This window comes from Apostichopus japonicus, chromosome 19, assembly GCF_037975245.1.
Source record: "Apostichopus japonicus isolate 1M-3 chromosome 19, ASM3797524v1, whole genome shotgun sequence".
In the NCBI taxonomy this organism is placed as follows: Eukaryota; Metazoa; Echinodermata; class Holothuroidea; order Aspidochirotida; family Stichopodidae; genus Apostichopus; species Apostichopus japonicus.
This window is the reverse complement of record NC_092579.1, coordinates 12196862-12221903: the sequence shown is the minus strand read 5'-3', so window position 1 is coordinate 12221903 and position 25042 is coordinate 12196862. Positions and strand designations below refer to the sequence as shown.

Sequence of the window (25042 nt, the reverse complement as noted above, 5' to 3'; positions counted from 1 at the left end):
TCAGCAGAAATCAAGTTTTGTATGCTGCTCCAGGGAGGCCTAAATTGGTCTAAACTTACCTCAACTGACCAAATTTTTGTATCACTTGTACTCTCTTTCATGCTCCTTAACATCCCTGCCAAGAAAACACCAGACCCTAATTGATAACATATCAAGAAAGTTGTTCTCCTGTTGCTTTTTCTGAATGAGAACACTTGTGGTGGATTGATGTAAATGCTAATAGGATTATGCCATCTTAACTAACAATTGAAATTTTTTAGACTCCACATTAAACCTCTTTTAATGATTGTTTGAGAAGTTGTGACTTACACCCAGGGACGTGGGGGGTGGGTGGGTGTGGGGGGTGTCTCACCCCCGAACTTGATAAAACTGACGATAGTTGGAAAATTGGAGTGCGACAGTTGGAATTTCCGACTGTCGCACTACAGTTTATCTAGGCCTATTCATATATTCCTGTGATTGTGAATGACCTAAAAATTGAAAAAATTTCGGTCAAAATTGGCCTTTAATCAGTCATATTTACCACGTTTGTCTTGCCACTTTCATAAATTGTATCTCGTGATTCTTATACTCCACCACACAAAACTTGGTATGATTTTGAATACTCCAAAAAAATGCCTAATAGAACTACCGTCATAGGCGTAGGGGCCCAATATGATTTGGGGGGGCTGATTTGGGAAAAATATAACTAAAATTGTTCACGTTTCACGTGTTACACATGTCAATGTGCATATCATATAGTCATGCACCAGTTTTTACATGGCATGCCAATAACATACAATCATATGCTGTGTTATTACCCTTCCATATTGGTTATAATTACTGGGGAAGTCAATACAATATTTATGGTAATAATAATATCAGTTTAACCATTGAAAAACACATTGCAAATTATCTTTCTTTCAGTAGGTAAAAAACATTTGGTTGGGGAGGCTAATAACTTTGTGAAGTGAGCAACAGTGGAGACAAATGTATCAAAAAAAAGTTCAGAACAAAAGTGCAGTCAGTCGCGAAAGACGCCACTGAATAGGTCACTAGGAAATTGTTATATTTTAATGGGTAAAAGGAAAGATATGTTTGGTAGGCGTGCAACAACATTGAAGCCAGGTAACAGGTTCGGTTTTACAGCTCGTACAGCTGATGCCAACCGCACTGGTGACGTGCCTACCCCTTCTGATGTGGCACCTATTCCTCTTGCAAACTTAGATATGAAGAATTTGTGGCACTTGGCTCAAAGGTTGTGTTTGGATGCATTCTCTGAAGATACAAAGGTACTGTAAGCTCTTGCCCATCTACAAAGGTTTAAACCAAGAAGCAAACCTGGCAAGAATCCCACAGAACTAAACATTGCACGGCAGTTAGGCTTGCATCAGATGTAGATCAGTTCAAGTGCAGCTCATAGATTGCTCAGCAGCATCTCTCTTCCCAGTCCTGCTGTCAGAACACTACAAAAGTCAGCCAACCAGTTTGGACCTGCAATAGAAGAAGTGAATGAAAATGATATGTCAGAAAAGGGGTGTATAAAAAAGACACTGCAACTGCATGGCCTCTCAAAAGACTCTCCAATTTTTGCAGAATATGATCGTCAATATCATACCTGTCTGCGTAATGCAAAAAGTGAGACTCCATTTGTTCGTGCAAGCCAATACAGAGATGTAATTGTTGAGAATGTCACCATGGATAAATTTAATTTTGATTACAATCACAGTAACAACTGTAACTTAATTGGTGAAATGAATAGAAGAAGGGGTCACAAGTTGCAATTTCCAGGCAATGAGGGCTGTTCAGTAAAGATGCCAATGTCAAAGATGAAAAGAATGGTGGAAAGATTTGTGCATCCATATTACTTACTGGTAAGAACCCACTAAAGGAGAAGTGCCTAACAACTGATGCTGATGGCAAGGCATGTAAAGGGTTCACTGGTACAATGGCTGCAGCTACTCATTCTGAAACAGAGAACCATATGCTGTTAGACCAAGTTCACCTACTCAAGTCACTCCGCAGAGCACTGGCTAAAGCAGTACTCTCCTCTGATATGTTACCTGCACAAACTGTGACTAGGAAGCACTTGATCCAAAAGTGCATTGCAGAGGACTTGACCTGCCCTGTACTGGCAGAGGTGACTACTTGCAGGAATTAAAGCCCTCAAATACGACCACTGCAAAGTTGTGAAGGCTTTATCAACATGTTAAGACTGCCTTGCAAAGTGCTACATTGGAAATCATTCACATTGCCCAAGGCATTCATTTGTATGCAAGAGGGGCAGGAAGTACACATTTCCATTCATGCCAAATGCTACAAAGAGATCTCTGCTAATATCCCACACTGACAGCACACAACTACAGTACTGATTTCGCTTAACTCCCGTTGAAAAAAAATCAACGATCGATAAAAAAAGTTGGAAATCGATAAAAAAAAGTTGAAAATCGATAAAAAACAAATAATTTCATTAAGATTTAGACTACTGCGGGCACGGTTGTCAACGTAGTTTCAACGAAATTTCCACGAAAGTTATCGCGATCAACAACGGCAAAGGCAATTCTAGACATATCGAGGTTGTGACCTACGTTGAATCCTTAGTGTAACTACAGCCGTTTTCAGACTATACCAGAAGTGGCCAAGGAATATTACAAACGTTGCAAAAGTTTGATTGTATAAAAGACAGAGTAAGTTCTGTACTAGGTGTTTGAAAAATTATTTGGCTAGGATAATAAAAACTGGTCTTGGTCGATCGTAACAAGTACTTAAGTTATAGGCTAGTATTAAACTAAGATAAGTTTAAGTAACTCACCAATGAACGCAGCGTCAGAAAAACAAGAAATAAAAAAAAATTTACACAATGAAACAGTCGTAGCTGGATATCAAAGAGATCTTTTTTTCCAATAAATTCCTGTGTTACTTGACGTACTACAGTGCCGTTTACCGCACTCACTTTCAAACCAAAATATCTCCCCCCGGCTTCAATGCACGCAAAATAAAAAACATCCTGTTACTTTCCCCCTAACCCAGCTACTGTAAGTTGCCCGCGAATGCAGATGGACTGCCCTGGTTATTAAGGTCGCAGCCTGGGTCTGGGCCACCTACAGTATGCTGCTTACATGTGCATTCCCTACCCTGGATATCCCCAGCGATCAAACTTTTTTGAGAGGCCTAGTCCAATCATAAACCTGGCTTTGTCAAATTCACGCCTACCATCTGTTAATTAGCATAGTATTTATCTTCGTGGGGGGTTTAGCACTGCAGAACCTTTGGCTGGCTTACTCTAGAAGCAAACATTATTTTGCCCCTACTGTTCATAATGGAATGGATGTTACCTGTAACTAAGTTAATTGAAAACCAAATATTCATTCATATAAGTAGAACAATCCAGCAGGGATAGAAAGTTTATCTTGAATAAACCAATCAGAAGTTGTGCTATTAATAAAACTTGAAAACACCTGGCCAGCAAAAGAGTTGCAAACAATTGTTTCCATGACTACTAAGAAAATAAAGCAGTGGCTTGGGCCCAAGTTGGGGAGAAACCTGTGGAAAATGAATATATTTTCATTGCTTATTTGAGTAGTGTATAGTGGGAAGAGCTGATCAAACATTACTGGGGAGGGCTTTCAACTGGCCTGACGGCATGTAAATTTAATTTAATGAGAAGGGGGTTTTTATGAGTCTCCCGGTATGCATCACATGAGAAGTAAATGTTTTGTTTTTCGATTTTATCATCATCTTTTAAGTGGAACAGCTCATAAAATCATATCAATCAAATATCCTTCCTTAGTTTTACTAATCAGGAATGTTTGACAAGGCATACAATGCATCGTTCGAAAATGTAATTTTAAACTAGAATTGAAAATGAACGACATAAAACAATATCTGTGAAGCGTGTGGAGCACAACTTTGAATATTCGTTGTGAAAGAAAATGAACATGAACAATGTTTACTGCATAAATAAATGTTGCGGAACTGGTATAGAGAAATTACGTACTGCAGCTTACATCAGAGAAGCTCATAAATGACACAGGTGGATAGAGCGCATCAAAATTCGGTTTAGAAAATCCCTACGCAGCTGACAAAAGTCGATATCTCCTTCCGTTTTTGAGTTATAGGCGATTTTGTGTTTTTGCGATATGGTTTTCAGTATATTTTCATTCAATAAAGTCGTTTTTTTTGTGTGTTATAAGGGTGTGACCTAACAGATATTTCACTAACCATTTAACCGTATAACCTGCAGGTAGGTTAAACTTTTAAACGCTGTTTCCCGATTGCGGCTTTTTCGACGTAATGTCACTCAACTTTTAATGAAAACAGGACATTATGAGTACAATAATTAAGGTTTTTTTTTTTCAAAAAAGTAGCAATTCAGGCAACAAGACAACGATCAATGCATGTTAATTACTAATTAGGCCCAATAATATTGCGAACATTACGTGTAATAATTGATGAAAAGAATAACACACCTGATCAGTATATCGTGGTCTTCAGAAGTTCAGATCACTGAATTTATATAACTCGGCCTTCGGCAACATCGTAACTTTTGAAGAAAAAAAACAATATATTTGTCTATCTATCACAAGATTTTAAACAAAAAATCGCCCAACTTAGCAAACTTACCCACCTTTCCTGCTTACTCATTAAAAGTCATGCTTAGAAAACAAATTACGCACGCACATGTTTTGCGATGGGTTGTAGCAGCCTCCGATTTGATTTTCTTCCTCTTGTGTCACATACATGATACAGTACTTTACATTTGATACAAAAGTTTCTTCAACAACAGCTTCCCAAAATTGGTGTCGCAATAGGTTAAATTTTAACCGCGCAGCGCAGTACCATTCATAATTTGCATATTGCACCAAAATTTACACTCGGCGTCCAGATGGCGGAAGAATGTAACATCATGTTCAATGTGTTGTGTCATTCCCATGGTGCGATGAACTTGGGCAAGTTCAAATGTCAATGACCTACTTGTGTTCTATGACCAATGTCAGTGGGAATTATGTGTCTAAAAACTCGAACTTTTTCCACGTGTTATATATATATATATATAAGTTTTACGTAGGCGGAGCGAATTTTGGGCGGCTCGTTGATTGTGAGGAAGCACTTATCTAAGCATCAATATTTGTAAAAAATATGGTAAGGTTTATCATTTTCATTCATATTCTTTTATGTTTGCCGCAATCCCGCCCGCAATGCATGCACAGCATAATACCATGTGTGAAAAAATGGCTGTACACGTGCAGACCTGAGAGAGCAAACTGGCCTTGTGTTGTTAATGTTATGACAGTACTTTCTAGAACGACCATTTCCGTCTTTTGGGGTCAACATATTTTCACACGGGATTTCAACATGCCATTGATCGATGTACACGGGTGAATATGTCGCAAATATAAACTGAGAAAACAAATTGACGACACTATCATGAGCTTGTGACTATTGGCCTGCTACTATAGTTATATTGAACACATTATTCATGCCTAAAACATCGTTTTTCTGTTTTTTATTGATAGTTTGCAGTAAATTACTCAGTTCTTTACATATTTTTAAATAATTTTCATGTTTAAAATGTATTTGATTTTTTTTTTTTAATTTTCCGTTTATACGGTTTGTGATTTTCTAAAGGGATAGTGCATTTGCGGCCGGTTAAACAGTTAATCGTTTAAACGGTCACACCCTTAGTGTGTTATCTTGTTCGGAAATGATCCGAAATGAAAGTAATAACTGTTAAGTTTTTCCACTTCTGGTATAAAATTATTCCATCAAAGTTAACCTGATTAACATGTCTCATGCCAAATCTATATTAAACAAAATAGAAAAAAATAGAAAGAGAAAACGCATTTTTGAAAAATGGAAGCGTCCTAGCAGAATGGGCGGGGCATCTTTATTTTGCTTCAAGTAACATCTTTTCGCTCGGAAACAAAGTTTCATACTTCAACTCTAATAAAAAACCAAATTTACATCTCTTAAGAATAACTATTTTTCGCAATCTGCAAGTAAACCAAGTTTATTTATGTCCATTCATTGTTATTTTAATGGTTACACAGCACTCCAACTTATCTGGAAGGGTGCCTCGTGGTACATAGCTTGTACTGCAACCTCCAAGATAGCCTGGCAAAGTTATGACTTATGTCACTGTGTTTGGGGTTCAGTCAGAAAATGTCCCCCATCAGTTTTACTACATGTTTCTTTGAGTGTTACTATTCATGCAAGCCTGAGAATGCTTTTGTAAATATTCTTGCTTTCAAACAACTGTACCAAAGTCTAATTGATACTAATAAACGAAGTTACGCGTTTTCCGACGTTTCGCTTTACCACATATTGACCTTCTATTTCGTTTAAAAAAGAATTTCAACGCATCGTTGAAAATTCCACGTAGGAAATGACTGAGATCACCAATCGTTAAAATTTGTGGAATTTCGATAAAAATCGGCAAATTTCGATAAAAAACGAAGAAATTTGTTTATTTTCCTTTTAACAAATTTCAACGGGAGTCAAGCGAAATCAGTACTATAAATGAAATACCTGAGACACCCACCTGCAGCAAACGTTTATGGTCCACTCAGTTTCAGACTTCCACTCAAAAAGCAGAGGTAGTCAATAATGCTTTCGAGTTTCCAATCCAAAACATAGCACAAACATTTCACGCAACAGTCAGTACAGTGACCACAGTGCCACAAACATTACAAATAAAGGGCCTGAAGAGTCCATAGCCAGGAAGATGGAAGCTGCAGGATTAGAGGTGAGCTCAAATAGTCCATGTATCCAGACTCTGAAACAGATGCAAAGGAAACAACAGTATGATAGACTATATAAGAGAGACAGAGCATACAGAAGGAGGAGAGCACAACTCAGAGAGAGAGAGAATACAAGCTACATGGTAGAACTAAAAACATAAACCAGTCCAGTGATTGATGACATATCAAAAAAGATGTCTCCTGCTGCTTTTTGGCACCTTTTCTGAAACAGCACACTTGGTGCCGATTGATATAGAAGCTAACAGGAGTATGCCAGTTTAAGTAACAGTTGACATTTCTAAAATCCACTTTAAACCTCTTTTTATGATAGTTTCAGAAGTAATGACTTATATCATTTTTGTTTATCTCTGTCTATTGTGTGAATCTTCATATGGTGTCTCAGTGTAAGTCTTGTCTTGTATCATTCAATGTGCAGCTATTCAACTGCTTAGACTTCCAATAAATGCTTACAAACAAAACTAGTGAATAGGTCACTGGAAAATTGGTATATTTTAAGGATAAAAACTGATTAGTATTTAGAACAATGGGTAGAAGGAAAGGCATGTTTGATAGGCATGCAACAACCTTCAAGCCAGGTAACAGGTTTGGCTTTACTGCTTGAACAGCTGCTGAAGCTGATGCCAATTGCACTGGTGATATTCCTAGCTCTTCTGATACAGATATGGCAACTAATTCCTCTTGCAAACCTGCTTATAGAAGGCTCGACAAGGAAGAGTATGAGAGAGTAATTAACCCAGCAGATAAAGGACATGAGATATTTTCAACTCAGTCACAACAAACCATGTTTGCAGAATCTCAGGAAACAGGTTAGTTAATTTGCAAGCCCTATTAAGGGCCTATCACAGCGCTATGATGGCTCACAGAGAGACAAGCAATGGATGTGGGGACGACCCTATAGGTCTTTCTGATATGGAAGAATTGGTAGAACTTGAATCAAAGGTTGTGTTTGAAATCACTATGTAGCTACAAGAGTGAACTCTTGTCCATCTAAAAAGCTTAATAAAACAGTAACAAACCTGGCAAGAATCCTTCAGGTAGCATACGCCCATTAAAAGCGCCATTGACTTACACACTAAATCACAAAAGTAATGTGGTCTCTAAGTCTAGATAGTTTTCACTAGCTAAACGCTACCCATCACCGGATAGCTGTCAAGTTGGCCTTTTATGGCACCATCAGTTTTCCGTATCATGACCATGTAGAGTTTTTGCTATCCGAGCCGGAAGTTTTTGTCACTTGTAAACAAACCTCTTCACTCAGTGGTAAACAATTTTCCTACGCTGCTCCTGGGAGGCCTTAAAGGGGTCTGAAATGGCCTCAATTGACACAATTTTCTCACTACATGTACTTCCATTCATGCTCTCCAACATGCAAGCCACAAAAAAACTAGATCATGATTGATAACAGGTCACAAAAGATGTTCCCTGCTGCTTTTTGTCACTTTTCTTGAAGGAGAACAATAAAGCAGACTGATATAGACTCTAATAGGAGTATGCCACCTTAAGTGAGAGATGAATTTTATTTTTTAATACCAATGTGATACTTTTTATAGTCGTCACAATATAAACCACAACAAAATTCTATGCAATTATCATTTTAGGTCCATAAAGATGTATTTTCAGAGATTTCAGTATGCAAGGTGCAGTGTGTAAATACACATATGAGCAATACTGTGTAAGCAGTAACCAGGTCTACGTCTGCAACAACATTTCCAGTCACCAATTTTGATAAACTTGACCAATTTGGGTGCATCTATGATTCCTGCAGGTTGTATTGGTATCCCTGATCACAGTCCACTTGGTCTGGCTTGCCCTACCTGCAGAAACGTCATCCAGAGAAGGGTCAGCGGGGAGGGTTTTTTCGTCTCTGGCTCTGAAAAGTGATGAAAACTACTTTTGTTTAGCTCAGCTGATTCCTCCCAAACTGACCTACAGGACATACCCCAATGTATTCCTGAACTGTTTGGAACATGTTAAACTGATATTGCATGTCACTCCAGTGCAACTGTTAAGTTACTAAGAATAAGAGAAGAGAATTGAAGGTTTTCTTTGCCAAAACTGGATCATCGGGATTTGTAAACCACAGCCTCACTGTGTGACAAGTACATTTATGTAGCTGATCAATATGAGCTACCGTACTTGCTCTTCATATTACACACTACGAGTCTGTGCACTCCATTGAATATGGCTACTGAAGTACAATAATAAACCAAGTCCGTTACTAAATAAATGATCGCCTCCTATATTCTTTATACGACACGCTCGACGGCCACAAACTGAAACATGGTGTCAGAAGTAAACTTAAGATACAGTAATTTTGAGGAACATTCTTGCGAGATTCGAAGGACTGATCACCCGAATATCACCGTGAATTAGTCAGCAATTCGGGAAGATTCCGCTATGCGAATGCACCGTTAGAATAGCATACACAGTATCGTATGTATAGGACTATGTGATAAAACAGTACAGTAATCCGAGACGCAACGTAGAATGCAGTGTGATGTGGTACTGTAAGCAAAGAAAGGAACTGCAGATTGTACGCTAAACTATAACAGTAAGATGTGTTCGACTAGTTCATAATGCAACGAAAGGGAACACACTGCAGCACGGTGATAATACAGTAGTTAATACAGTGATAATACGGTGATAATACAGTCATTATCTCTTAATATAGAAAAACTTATTATATGGTGTTTAATGCTAGTCATTCATTCAGATGGGATCACAATATTACCATGAATGATAAAATTATTAATCGGGTTAACACTACTAAGTTCTTGGGTGTACACATAGACAATAAACTTTCGTGGCGTGATCACATATCAGCAGTCTGTAACAGAGTGGCTAGAAATACTGGTATTATATGCAAATTAAAACATTATTTACCTCCAAATATACTCAGAACACTCTATATAACTCTGATTTTACCCCAATTAACTTATTGCACGACTATTTGGTCAGGAACCTATTCTACAAATCTTAATCACCTATGTGTCCTCCAGAAGATTGCTATCCGCCATATATCACATGCTGCACCACGTGATCATACTAGCCCATTATACAAAAGATTAAATTTATTAAAACTAAATGATATTATAAGAGTCCAGCTTGCAACATTTGCATATAAAGCATGGAATGGATTGCTACCCGAGGCTTTTAAAGATTTTATATGTAGTAATAGACTAATCCACAACCATCAAACACGCCATTGTAATAACGCATGTTTTATCCCAACGAAGTACTTTAAGCTCTTTTAACCCTCATATTCGTGCTATAAAAACGTGGAATAATCTCCAGGATAATGTTAAGAATAAGCCTTCTTACTCTGTATTCAAAAGGAATCTCCAAACTGTAATTATTTCTCACTATTGATGGATTTATTCTTGTGTGTGTTTGCGATTAAGATCATTATAAAGATTGTTAGGATTGCTTATTAACAATATTAATTTCAAGTAGAGTCAATTCGATTATTTCATCATTGTAGATGCTACTACAGGTATTAACTTTTCTTTTTCTATTCTTAAGTTTTTCTTTATTTTTCCTTTTTGGGGAGTCTCCTACTTTGTTAAGCCTTACAGGCTTTATATGAGACTTCCCGTCACACTGTAAATTGTGATGAAACAAATAAATATACAAATACAAATATACAAAGCCTTTTGAAACAACAGTCTGGTGAGAAGAAAATAAGAAAAGAAAACAATCGCGTTACTGTACGTACCGGTACAATACAAAACCGTGTACACGTTGGAGAATTAAAATTAACATTCAGACGATTCCTGAAATAAATTCTGCCAGAAGATCGCGAGTTACAATAACAGTATGGATAAAGTTCCCCCACCAGAGAAGGTTGATTTTGCTTCTCCCAAACTGGCAAGCAGATGGCAACACTGGAAAGAAGAATTCAAGCTATATGCAGAACTGGCAATGTCTGACAAAGATGATAAGTTAAAGGAAAAATGTGCCTCTATCTTATGGGCACTACCGGACGTGAGATATATGAGACTATAAAACCGGTACCAGCTGCAGGCGCTGCCGATGTTTCCCTGAAAATTGGAGAGCTCCTCACACTCTTTGATGCCTACTGCAACCCAAAGCAAAATGAAACTGTAGAAAGATACAAATTCTTCACGAGATTTCAGGAGCCAGGGGAGCAGTTGGACAGATACATCACTGAACTCAAAGTCCTGGCACAAACATGTAACTTTGAATCATTGCATGACCCGCTTGTCCGGGATAGGATCGTGTGTGGTATCACAAATTCGGCACTCAGAGAGCGATTACTACCGCCACATCGAGACGAAAACAGAGGTGCACGCGCTCCGACAAAGCGGGCAAGACGAAAGACTTCAGAAATGCAAGTACTGTGGGAACAGACACGTCTTTGGGAAGTACCAGTGTCCTGCATATGGAAAGACCTGTTCCAAATGCGACAGGAAGAACCATTTTGCAGCTCAATGCAGAACAGCTACACGCAAAGCGTCAGCGAGCGGATCCCAACGGAGTGGACCCAAAAGGGGCAAAATGAAACGGAAACCGTGGGTAAATGCTGTAGCGGAAGGTGCGTCCAACGTTGGAGACAGTTCCTCCGAGTCCCTCTCAGATGACGACTTTGAGGACGTCAATACGGTGAACCTGCTCACTCCTCCAAAGACAGAGAACAATATACAGTAAACTATATTAACTATAAGCAACAAAGTCACATTTACGCTGACATGAGTATAGATGAAGTAAGAGTCACTTTTCAAATTGATAGCGGGGCAACCTGCAACATCTTACCAAGCTCAGTTATGAAGAAACTAGGTAAGCATAACATTAAGCAAACTAGCCAGGTATTATCAATGTACAATGGGAGTACCTCAAAGCCAAATGGTAAATGCAAACTAAAATTGGTGAACCCCAAAAATGGAAAGAAATACCCGGCTGAGTTTGTGATTGTTGACAATGATATTGCAATCCCTCTGCTGGGCAGCAAAGCGGTCCAGCAGATGGGTCTCATAGAAGTTAGACATGAAAACATTGCCAAACCACTAGGCGTCAATGCGATCACGAATGTAAATGATGGTAAAAACGTCAAAGTTGTGAAGGAGGGGCAAATTACTAATTGAAAACCTGTACCAGGAGTACAATGTTTTTGAGGGCATAGGTCAACTAGAAGGGGAATATAAACTACAGCTAGATCCCAATGCAGTACCTGTAGTTCATCCACCCCGTAGGTTCCCTGTGGCAATCCGAGACAACCTCAAAGCAGAATTAGATAGGCTTGTGAAACAAAACATCATAAAGCCAGTTTCAGAGCCAACCCCCTAGGTCTCCAGTCTAGTGACTGTGGTAAGCCGGGGAAAATGAGAATATGTATCGACCCCAGAGACCTAAACAAGAGTCTCATGCGCAGCCACTATCAGGCCCTAGAGGGTTTGCCTGGTGTAAAATGTATTGTAGACGATGTTATCGTTTATGAGGAAGGTCCCACCAAAGAAGCAGCTATCCGTGATCACGACCAGAAGGTAAGAAACCTCATGGGTAGATGTCAAGAGAAAAACTTGCGACGCAATAGAGATAAGGTCAAGTTTAGGACAGATGAGGTACAGTATCCTTCATGGGTCATTTGATTACTAGCCAAGGGTTAAAACCAGATCCAAGATAGGTTGAGGCAGTCATTAAGATGCCAAAACCCACCGATGCGCAAGCAGTTCGGAGATTCATTGGTTTTGTAACATATCTCAGCAAATTCCTACCCAAGCTAAGTGACGCATGCGAACCAATGCGCAAACTGACGCTGAAGGACACAGAGTGGTCGTGGCATGAAGTTCACGACAAGGCTTTCAATAACATTAAGAGCCTAGTCACCTCATAACCAGTGCTCAGCTACTATGACTCCGCAAAGGAACTTACCTTGCAGAGTGACGCGTCAGAGTCCGGACTGGGTGCTACCATAATGAAAGACGGTCACCCAATTGCATTTGCTAGTCGCGCCTTGAGTGACATAGAAACGCGATATGCGATAATAGAAAGAACTCCTGTGTGTCATATTTGGGTTGGAAAGATTTCACCAATACACGTATGGTCGTAGAGTGACTGTACAAACTGATCACAAACCACTGAAAGCATCGTCTGCAAACCGTTGTATAAGGCACCAAAACGCCTACAACGAATGTTGTTGCGACTCCAGAGATATGACGTAACCTTAGGCTATAGGCCAGGCAAACAGATGCAGCAGGCTGACACGCTCAGCAGAGCGTATCTTCCAGGAAAACCTCAAGATCATACCTCTAGAGAGGTAGAATCAGTAAACATGGTGTATCAACTACCCATAACTGATTCCAGAAAACAGGCAATACAAGCGCACACAACATCTGATAGTACACTGCAGACACTCATTACCATCATTCACAATGGGTGGCCACAGTCTAAAAATTACTTACCACAGTGTGTGACTCCCTACTACCAATGTCGGGATGACTTAACAGTGCAGGATGGCGTGGTAATCCGTGGTGAAAGAGTTGTTGTTCCCAAAACACTCAGGAGGGAAATGCTCCATAAAATTCACTCTTCGCACTTAGGAATTAGACGGATGTCTTCGCCGTGCTCGTGAATGCCTGTATTGGCCAGGTATGAATGCCGAGCTGAAGGACTACATCCAAACATGCGACGTGTGTGCTTCTGTGGGAACTAATCAGCCCAAAGAGCCACTGATGCCACATGCAATAGAGCGAAGACCATAGTCCAAAGTTGGCGTAGACCTATTCCATGTTCATGACCGTAACTATGTAGTGACAGTCGACTATTTTTCTGGTTTTTGGGAAATTGACTTTCTCCAGGACACCACCTCCAACAGTGTGATACACAAACTGAAAGGGCAATTTGCTCGTCATGGTATCCCAGACGTTTGCATGTCTGATAATGGACCCCAATTTGAGTTCAAACAATTTGAACGGGATTAGGAATTCAAAGTAATGGTAGGGCGGAACAAGCAGTCAAGATGGCAAAGTTACTAATCACCAAAGCAAAAAAAGCAAGGAAAGACCCATATCTAGCTATCTTAGCTTATAGAAACACTCCATCTCAAAACATGGACTCCAGTCCAGCCCAACGCTTGTTTAGTCGTAGGACAAAGACACTGCTTCCTACTAGCAGTAAACTGTTGAAACCTGCTGTGCCAACAAAGGTGACAGAGCAGATTAAATCAAACAAGGCAAGACAAGCCTACTATCATGATAAAGGCTCACATTCACTTCCAACATTTAACACCGGAGACACAGTCAGGATTATGCCACCATCCAAGCGTCAAGAGTGGCAAAAGGCAATTGTCCAAAACCAAGTGTCGCCCAGGTCGTATGAAGTTATGACTGAAAAGAGGCGTGTATATCGCAGAAACAGGAAACACTTGTGACACACAAAGGAGACTTACACACCCAACCCCGAACCACTGGAAACAATTGAGCAAGAAATTACTCAAACTGATCCACACACACAAAACCCCCACACTGTTAAAGATTACTCAGACAGACTTCCACAGCAGACACGTTCAGGTAGAGTAACGCGTGTCCCAAGCTATCCGAGAGATTATACCACTTAGTTGCAGTAAAGTTGTTAAAGGTGCTGTTTTAGGCTCCCTATAAAAACTTATGTTTATCTTTTTTTTTATATTTGTTTTACTTGAGTTTAGCGTTAGTGCATTTAACGTAATGAACATAAGTATATATGCTCGTATAGAGTAAAGTTGTATTGCATGCTGTTTACATTCACCAAGTTGTGACGTGACTTAAAATCTAAAGGAAAGGAGATGTGACAAGTACATTTATGTAGCTGATCAATATGAGCTACCGTACTTGCTCTTCATATTACACACTACGAGTCTGTGTACTCCATTGAATATGGCTACTGAAGTACAATAATAAACCAAGTCTGTTACTAAATAAATGATCGCCTACTATATTCTTCATACGACACGCTCAATGGCCACACACTGAAACACACTGTAACAGTATGTACAGTAGTCAAAAGGAACGATTACTGAAATGCTATCTAGATACACTGTTCACTTCAACAGCATATCCAGTCCATTTAAAGGTTTGTGCATAGGTTGTTACAATGTATTAAAGACAGTTATAAGGGAAGAGAGGTGGATAGGGGGGCATATTTCATGATAAAACATTCAAATTTGTTGCTCGGCAAAGAACAACAAATTACCTTATTCTCCATTGGTGGCGAGCACTGGTTCCTATACTGTAGTTACTACAGTAGATCTCCCATGGAAGCATCAGGATATCTCTTTCTGCTGTCAGAGTTGTTTGGGATTTGTTGTTACCTCATCTAACCAGTTGAGTCCATTGATACCACACCCATTCAAAGTATATAGCTGTGAATGCTGAGGACTTAGCACATCAGCTTTCTCTGAAAATTGACAAAACAACAGAAAACTAATGATAGTGAAAATAGGCTCAAAAACCCCTTGATGCACATATGCAGGAGCAGAAAATGCATACCTTTGTGGATTATTTGCTGAACAAGACTCAAAACATTCTCTGTGCAAGGTTTTAGTACTCAGCAGCCACTCCACTTAGGATACAGACCTCATACAACATTGTGCTACAGCTGGTGTAGACGTGGTCTAGGGTACTAACGTAGCGCCATTATGAACTGAGGCCTAAGCTAACAACATTATGGGTATTTCATGCATTGAAACTGAGTATTTGTCCTTAGTCAAACACCAGGTACTTCCAACTTTAGCAAAAATAACTTAACATATGGTTACCATGTACAGTACTTTAGGTGCCAACAGATGTCAAATTTTACTGAACTTAGTCGTTCACGTCATACACACGATAGGCATTTTGGTCTGATTGTGAAGGATTTTGAATATCGTGCATTTGGCACCTACTTACCAGGGTCAAGGAAGGAATAAAATTACGGAAGCTTTGGTAGGTCAAGGCTTAATGACCCAATAGTTTATTGGGGAGGAAAACTGGTCAGAAATGCCCAAATGTTGTTCTAGTCTCATGTATAGAAACGCACATGCTCTTTGTGGTACTTTAAGGCTGTAATACTAATTTATGCGTAAAAATCACCCAAGCTTGAAATTTTCAGACGTTTGCTTGAAAACCATATTTACACACCATAGCAACTACTTTGGTCCAAAATTGAGACTTCTAGCACTTAAAATGAAAAATGTGGCATTTTTGCTTAAGGTAGCCCATTAAAAGCCCCATTGACTTACACACTAAATCACAAAAGTAATGTGGTCTCTAAGTCTAGATAGAAGTTTTCACTAGCTAAACGTTACCCATCACCGGATAGCTGACAAATTGGCCTTTTATGGCACTATCAGGTTTCCGTACCATGACCATGAAGATTTTTTTTGCTATCCGAGCCGGACGTTTTCGTCACTTGTAAACAAACCTCTTCACTCAGTGGTAAACAAATTTCCTACGCTGCTCCTGGGAGGCCTAAAGGGGTCTAAAATTGCCTCAATTGACCCAATTTTCTCACCACATGTACTTCCATTAATGCTCTTTAACATGCAAGCCACAAAAAACTAGATTATGATTGATAAAAGGTCACAAAAGATGTTCTCCCGCTGCTTTTTGGCGGATTGATATAGACTCTAATAGGAGTATGCCACCTTAAGTGAGAGATGATTTTTTTTTTCATTACCAAAATGATACTTTTTATTGTCGTCACAATATAAACCACAACTGAATTCTATGCAATTATATATCATTTTAGGTCCATAAAGATGTATTTTCAGAGATTTCAGTATACACGGTGCAGTGTGTAGATACACATATGAGCAATACTGTGTAAGCAGTAGGGGTTAGCAGTATAAGATCGCGGCAAAAGCAAACTGCGGTGGTCGGGTCTCAAGCCCAGGATTCAAAATACGTCGCGCTCTCGAGGTACATAGCACAACCAACTGCGCCACGGCAGCGGATTGTATAAATGTATGTTCGTTTCTAATACTTAAACTTCCCGATACCGAATAAGATCGCCGCAAAAGCAAACTGCGGTGGCCGGTTCTCGAGCCCAGGATTCAAAATACGTCGCGCTCTCGAGGTACAGAGCACAACAAACTGCGCCACGGCAGCTATTGATATAAGTGGCGGCGGAACCGGGGGGGGGGGCTTGGCCCCCCAATGAAAAAGTTGAGGGGGAAAATGCATAATAAGCCCCCCCCCCCCCCAATATTTACCAAGGCTCCGAAACGTGCATCTGCCCATTTTTCAATGCATACTTGTCGATCTCTCCAATGCACACGTACACTATATAAGTGTAATAATTTTAGTAATTGCTGGGGGGCCCTCGGCCCGTCTCCTGGCTACAGACCACATTGTCACCCCAACCGCGTCTTCACGCCCCGTGAAAAGTGGAAGCAGTGAGTGTGAGTACCGGTAAGCGTAACACAACTTCGTCTTGAGGCCAATGACTTGCCTCATTTCAGCCAGTTCTCCAACATCCCCTTTCTTAGTGGCGGAGCGTTCATATATACAGTCAGGGGGCGGATGCCCCCCCCCTCCCCCCTGACGGACTCAAATGGACTGCTGGCGCCCTTTTCAGCTTTTCACTACTTTTCACTTATTCGCGATTATTGACTATTTTATTGCTCTCTCATATACCTATTGACATTTGTCATATTCTGTTGGTGTAATTTTCCGACACAATGGCGACGACACCCATTTATTCTCCGTTTATCTGCAAATTAGCAGGGCCCGGAAAGGGTCATTACCTGCAATCTAGGGAGTATCTTTATTCAAAAATTTTCTGTACGCTCCGCGCCAACCTGTGGTGGCGCTCCGCTTAGATAGTGTCGAAAGCGCCCCTACAGACCATTCTTGCCCCCCTGACCAATACCCCTTGCTCCGACACTGCCCTTACTACACTCAAAAACGTCTTTGCGAGTACACTACGAGTAATTGCTACTCTCTTAAAACACCATCGAATATACAAATTACAATGTTTTTACAGACTTTTACGTGCAATATGAGAAATTGCAGGCTTGAGACCCATATTTTAGGGCTAGGTATTCGCAGCATAAAACACTCGGCAAGTGCCGTTTCCGGCCATCTGGGGATTTGAAAATTGACCTATTTATTCTCCGTTTATCTGCAAATTAGCAGGGCCCGGAAAGGGTCATTACCTGCAATCTAGGGAGTATCTTTATTCAAAAATTTTCTTGTACGCTCCGCGCCAACCGATGGTGGCGCTCCGCTTAGATAGTCTCCATGCACACATTAGCCCTCCCCCCCCCCCCCCAATAATTTTTCCGTTCCGCCTCGCCTTTATAAATGTATGTTTGTTTCTAATACTTAAAGTTCCCGAAATCGTATAAGATCGCCGCAAAAGCAAACTGCGGTTGCCGGTTCTCGAGCCCAGGATCCAAAATACGTCTCGCTCTCGAGGTACAGAGCACAACCAACTGCGCCACGGAAGCTGTTAGTATAAATTTATGTTCGTTTCTAATACTGAAAGTTCCCGATACCGTATAAGATCGCGGCAAAAGCAAACTGCGGTGGCCGGTTCTCGAGCGAAGGATTCAAAATACGTCTCGCTCTCCGGGTACAGAGCACAACCAATTGCGCCACGGCAGCTGTTGGTATAAATGTATGTTCGTTTCTAATACGTATCGTTATCGTATCGTATCGTAAATATTATCACCATATATAGTATTCATGGATTGTCGAATTATTCTATTTTGTTTTGTTATGTAAATACTTTTCTTTTTTCCTTAATACATTCATTCATTCATTCATTTATTTGTTTTTTCACATAAATATTACAATGTGAATGGAAGTCTTCTGAAAAGCCTATGCTGGCTTAACAAAACAGAAGACTCCCATGAAGAAAAGAAAATAGTGAAAGTAATGTTAATAACAATACGTAAACGCTTCAATACGTGAATATGCTGCTATGCGACTATGCAGCTAAATCATAATTAATAAGACATGATAATTTCTTTAGTAAGACATTTACTAAATGTTGAGCTTGTTTTCTTAGTTTTTAAAGTTATTGACAGTGAATTCCAAATTTTGGTTGCACGGTTTTTGAGGCTTAACATACCAGTGCGTGTTTTATATGATTTATAATGTGCGTTGCTAGCCGTTCTGGTATTATGATTATGGAAATCTGTGTTGCTGTTTATAAAATTTCGAAAACTGATTGGCAATGATCCATTCCAAGCCTTGTATGTAAATGTTGCAATATTAACTTTTATAATGTCATCTAATTTCAATAAATTGAGTTTCTTAAAGAGGGGGCTTGTATGTTCACGCGGTGCTGCGTGAGATATATGACGTATTGCACTCTTTTGAAGTATTTTAAGGTGACTTAAATGAGAAACACTTGTACCAGACCAGATAATCAAGCAGTAATACAGATGTGGTGCTATTAAAGTTTGATAAAGCATTCTGAGTATATTCTGGGGGAGGAAATGTTTTAGCTTTGCTAAAATTCCTGCACCTCTTGCAACGCTGGTGCAAACTTTTGTAATATGGTCACTCCAAGTAAGTTTACTATCAATATTAACCCCTAGAAATTTAGTAGTTGATACTTGTTTAATTACTTTACCGTCCATTATTATGTCATTATTCCAGTTAAGCGTTCTTCTTCCATTAAATACTATATAGTTAGTTTTGTCTGCATTAAGTGATAACTTATTAGCAGCAAACCAGTTAGTAAATTTAGTTAATTCAGTAGAGACAGTATCATGAATTCTATGTACGTTTTCGAACTCGAAGAAAATATTGGTATCATCAGCAAACAAAATAGTCTTGGCAATTTTTGACACCTGGCAAATGTCATTGACATAAATTATGAACAACAGTGGTCCTAATATTGAGCCCTGTGGAACACCACAACGGGTTACAGCGTGTTCGGATTTAGAGTTTTTATATGAAGTATACTGATGTCTATTGGATAAATAGCTGCTCAACCAGTCAAGGGTTGTTCCCCTTACACCATACAAAGATAATTTACTTAGCAAAATGGTATGGTCAATAGTATCAAATGCCTTGGAGAGATCGAGGAACACTCCAATACATATTTTGGTATTATCAAGACTTGTACATATTTTTTCAATAGCATTTGCCAAAGCAAGTTCTGTAGAATGCTTTGGGCGGAAGCCATATTGATCATTGCACAGGATATTAAACTTGGTTAGAAACTTAAAGATACGATTGTACATAAGCCTTTCAATAATTTTTGAAAAACATGATAATAAGAAATAGGACGGTAATTTTCATATACATCTTGGTCACCTTTTTTAAAAATTGGTATAACCTTAGCAATCTTTAGTTTATCTGGAAATGTACCAGAAGTAAAAGATAAATTACAAATATAAGTCAAAGGTTTGGCGATAAAGTGAATAACATTTCTTATTATATCTGGTTTAAAATCGTCATATCCCGCTGCTTTTTTTGGTTTCAGGCTGGAAATAGCAACTATTGAAAGTTCTTCCTCACTGACAGGATTAATGAACATAGACTGACTGTTTCTGTTATTATTATGAATAAGATATTCTGTACTACCTTTATTTGTAATATTTCTTGCAAGTGAGGGTCCAATGTTTACAAAATATTTGTTAAAGTAGCTGGCAATGTCATTCTCGTTGCTGATTTCTTGATCACCAGTTTTAAATGCAGCAGGATATCCACCTTTTTTTCGGTTGGTGTTAAGAACTTCGTTAATTGTATTCCAAGTTACACTTATATTATTTCTATTATTTTTGAATTTATCATAGAAATACAATCTTTTAGAAAATCTAATAATATGGTTAAGCTTATTGCGATAATGCTTATACGTAGCCTTGTTAACATCAGTAGGTGCTGTTAAATAACTTTTAAAGAGCTTGTTCTTTCTTTTGATAGATGTCAACATTCCAGTTGTAATCCATGGATGTTTCTTTTTACGTCGTTTCCTTTTGCTTACATAACATATTGGAAAACAATTATTATAGGTATAATTAAAGGAATCAAAGAAAGTGTTGTAAGCAGCATTAACATCAGTTTGGCTTAAAACATCGTTCCAGTTTTTGTTTTCAATTTCATAGTTAAAACGCCTGATGTTATCTGGTTTATAATTTCGCCTGTACATGAAGTTCATTGGTCTGTTATTCTTGGTAGGAATCAAAAGGAATATTGGAAAATGATCACTTATATCGGTTACAAGAATTCCTGGTATGGTTGTGGATTCGACATTTGTTACAATATTATCAAGTATAGTTGCTGAGGTTGCAGTGATACGAGTAGGCTTAGTAATTGTGGGATTGAATCCGGTAGAGTACAATAAGTTAAGAAAACCTGTTGATTTGTTTACATCAGATAAATTAATATTAAAATCTCCCATTATATATGAATCATAATTGTGATGACTTATTATATTAGATATATGTTGAACATTGAAATTGAAATCGTCAATTGAACCGCTGGGTGGTCTATAAATACAACCAATAATCATTTTCTTCTTAGTATGCGTTTCAGTTACTTCTATAAATATGGATTCAATACTCTCATTAAAAATGGAGAGATCTGTGCGCTCCTTAAAACATATATTATTATTAACAAACAAGCAGACCCCGCCACCCCTTCTCTCGTCACGGTGAATTTCTACTAGAGTATAGTTATTTAAATGAGTAAGGGGGGAACTACGTTTAGTGAACCACGTTTCTGTGAAACCAATAATGGAAAAGTCGTTACTTAGTAATGAGATAAAAGTTGTTATGTCGTTGAAATTTTTGATAAGACTTCGGCTATTATGATGGAAAATCGTGAAACCGGTTTTGTTTGCTAGACATAACTTGTTAAAAGAATCAATATCAAAGTATTTACATTGAGTATGTACCAGATGGTTGACATCTGGATTACTCCGTTCAATGTTTATGTTATCAGCGGGTAATGCCATGGCAATTTGAAGTTAAACAAAGAGTTTGGAGCTCTGTGAGCTGTTTTCTTTTCTGACAAGCAATGCGAGTACCCTGTCGAACGGCAAGCAAGCATTTTAGTTCAGGTTTTAACACTCTCCCAGTAGACCATAGCTTATAGTAAGCCCGTAATTCTTCTATATTGTCCTGGACAGGTCTATGGTCAGAATAAGGGATCGGCGACGTAGTCGCTTTGTTAACAACAGTTTCTTTCGGGGAATATATCCGATCAATTCTACGACGTTGGCCTTTGCTGGCACGAAGCCAATTGTGACCAGGGGTGGTGGGATGAACATCCCTACAACAATCAGTAAGATTATAAGTGATGTTAAAGACCCATAAAGGGCAGTTATAGAAAGCACAGCCTTGATGTTTAAAAACACCAGATTGAGTACTAAAAGGATTATACAGCACTACATAAAATATACACGACATGTACAGTATGATATTAAATTTAAAAATCTTGGTCCGTTGTGGAATCTGTGAACATTTCTGGTTGTCCCGTTGTCTATTTACGTTGAGTGAAGCAAAAGTAGTCGTTGTTAATGAGGTACGCTAAAACTGAACAAGATGAGTGCAAATCTTTGATTTGTTCAGGCATTCTTTAAAAAATACCCGTCGAAAAATTCTGTCTCCTTTTGACTCACAAATTGTGGGTGCTCGTCAGCCATGTGCGTGATCCAATCCCGGGGGGACTCACATGTGAACTTACATGACTTTAAGGCACAGGGATACTTTGCAGGTTTCAGCTTAGGGTGGGTTTTGGACGCATGTTCTATCAATAAATCATACCTGGAAAATTTTTCCTGGCACCCCTTCGCATAACACGAGTGCCATGGCTCATCCTCTAAGAAAATTTGAGTCATCTTTACACTGTCGCATGGGTCCTCGGCGGGGAAGCGAAGGCTTGACCTTGATCTCTCCAATCTCTTGACTGACTCAGGTTGAGAAGCACTTTTTCTCTTTGTTCTTGAGCTGGGACGGGAAGAGTTAGCTTCAACACTGTCCTCTTGTGACGATATCATCGGTGGTGGTTGACATTTTATTCTTCCACTGTTGGATTCTTCGAGGGGTTCAGCTTGGGGGGTGGCCCAATTACTTGAGGCTGATGACATAGATTCTATTACCTCTGCGTTCTCGAACAGATTCGTCTGACTTTCTGTGATGGGTAGACTCTCTTCTGTGTTTTGTGGGTCCTGGGTCATACCATGATCATCGTCCATATTAACATTGGTTTCGAGGGGTTCAGCTTGGGGGGTGGCCCAATAGCTTGAGGCTGATGACATAGATTCTGTTACGTCGGCATTGGTGTCACCATCAGATCCTTTTGCCGTTATCTCATCACTTTTTTCGGCTGTTTCTGCTTCTTGCTGCAGGACAGCAGGGCCCTTAACCCAAGCTCTGGAGGGAGGGCTGATCTTATTTGCAAATGAAATTGGGCAGGTACGAGAAGTGTGCCCCGACTTTTCACATACCGTGCATTTGACTTCTGTAGTACAATCTTTCGCTGTATGCCCAAATTCATGGCAGTTGTAACATTTGATCTGGTCACAGTTCTTTGCTTCGTGACCATTTACTCCGCATTTCAAGCAGGTTCTTGGCTGGCCTCTGTATCTAACCCAGCAGTTCCTTCCACCGAGTCTTAAAGATGAGGGGATATCCTTTGTTATTTCCACCTGGTATTGACGAATCCCATTAAACACATGTGGGTAGTCGGCGAGTGTGAGGAAACGTCCGCTTACTACTTTACCGTATCGGCCTAGAACGTACCTCACAACGTTGTCCCCCAATTCATACGGTACATGTAACACAGTAACAAGCGTCGTGCAACCAGTGTACGTAGTCGCAGTGCAGCAATCTGCGCTGGACAGAGCAGGCCAAAACTTCTTCTTCAAATCTACGGTTTTGAAGGTTACATCCCATAATCTACCTGGTAGTTCCTGAACCGCCGTAAGATGCTTTCCTGGATCGATGAATTTCTCCTTCAAAAGTTTAAACAGAATCGACTTTCCTTCACTGGAATCTAAGTGAAGCTGAACAGACGTGTCTCGACTAAGAGCAGCCATGATAGCCATCATGATAGCCATCATAGCCACCATGATCATAGCCACCATGATAGCCAATACAGGGAGTCTTCTACTTTGTTAGGCTGTTGTACGCTTTTTGGAAGACTTCCTTCACAAATTTACACGTGAAAAATAAATAAATAAGTCAAATCAAATCAAATCAAAAGATCGGCAAAAGACGTCACCACCGGGGTTCGAACCACGGATGCAAAAGAGAGTCTCGATCATCAGCTCGTACAGTGCGCCAAGCCATCGCGCCACTGTATGGACGGAGATATTAGGTGGATTAACTAATACTTACAGCTCCCCGTGTAGGCACGAGCTGTAAAAGATCGGCAAAAGACGTCGTCGGGGTTCGAACCACGGATGCAAAAAAGAGTCTCGATCATCAGCTCGTACAGTGCGCCAGGCCATTGCGCCACTGTATGGACTGAGTTATTAGTTGAATTAACTAATACTTACAGCTCCCCGTGTAGGCACTTGCTGTAAAAGATCGGCAAAAGACGTCTTCACCGGGATTCGAACCACGGATGCAAAAGAGAGTCTCGATCATCAGCTCGCACAGTGCGCCAAGCGATCGCGCCACTGTATGGACTGAGATATTAGTTGGATTAACTAATACTTACAGCTCCCGGTGTAGGCACTTGCTGTAAAAGATCGGCAAAAGACGTCACCACCGGGGCTCGAACCACGGATGCAAAAGAGAGTCTCGATCATCAGCTCGTACAGTGCGCCAAGCCATCGCGCCACTGTATGGACTGAGATATTAGGTGGATTAACTAATACTTACAGCTCCCCGTGTAGGCACATGCTGTAAAAGATCGGCAAAAGACGTCACCACCGGGGTTCGAACCAAGGATGGAAAAGAGAGTCTCGATCATCAGCTCGCACAGTGCGCCAAGCCATCGCGCCACTGTATGGACTGAGATATTAGGTGGATTAACTAATACTTACAGCTCCCCGTGTAGGCACTTGCTGTAAAAGATCGGCAAAAGACGTCACCACCGGGGTTCGAACCACGGATGCAAAAGAGAGTCTCGATCATCAGCTCGCACAGTGCGCCAAGCCATCGCGCCACTGTATGGACTGAGATATTATATGGATTAACTAATACTTACAGCTCCACGTGTAGGCACTTGCTGTAAAAGATCGACAAAAGACGTCACCACCGGGGTTCGAACCACGGATGCAAAAGAGAGTCTCGATCATCAGCTCGCACAGTGCGCCAAGCCATCGCGCCACTGTATGGACTGAGATATTATATGGATTAACTAATACTTACAGCTCCCCGTGTAGGCACTTGCTGTAAAAGATCGACAAAAGACGTC

General features: G+C 39.9%; 1 protein-coding gene and 1 long non-coding RNA gene across 2 annotated transcripts; both read right to left on the bottom strand.

Annotated features, from left to right (window-relative positions):
• Positions 1-1319: 1319 nt before the first annotated feature.
• LOC139960622 (uncharacterized) lies at positions 1320-15614 on the bottom strand. The gene is made up of 7 exons (XR_011790577.1): positions 15493-15614; positions 14928-15131; positions 8555-8610; positions 6521-6754; positions 4449-4522; positions 1852-4283; positions 1320-1473 (listed from the first exon to the last, which is right to left on the bottom strand). It is a non-coding gene; the product is annotated as an uncharacterized lncRNA (long non-coding RNA).
• Positions 15615-21981: 6367 nt separating this feature from the next.
• Positions 21982-23762, bottom strand: LOC139959692 (uncharacterized). The gene has a single exon (XM_071957491.1). It carries the CDS (start codon positions 23760-23762, stop codon positions 22242-22244), a length of 1521 nt encoding a protein of 506 aa, XP_071813592.1. The 3' UTR covers positions 21982-22241.
• Between the last annotated feature and the right edge of the window lie 1280 nt (positions 23763-25042).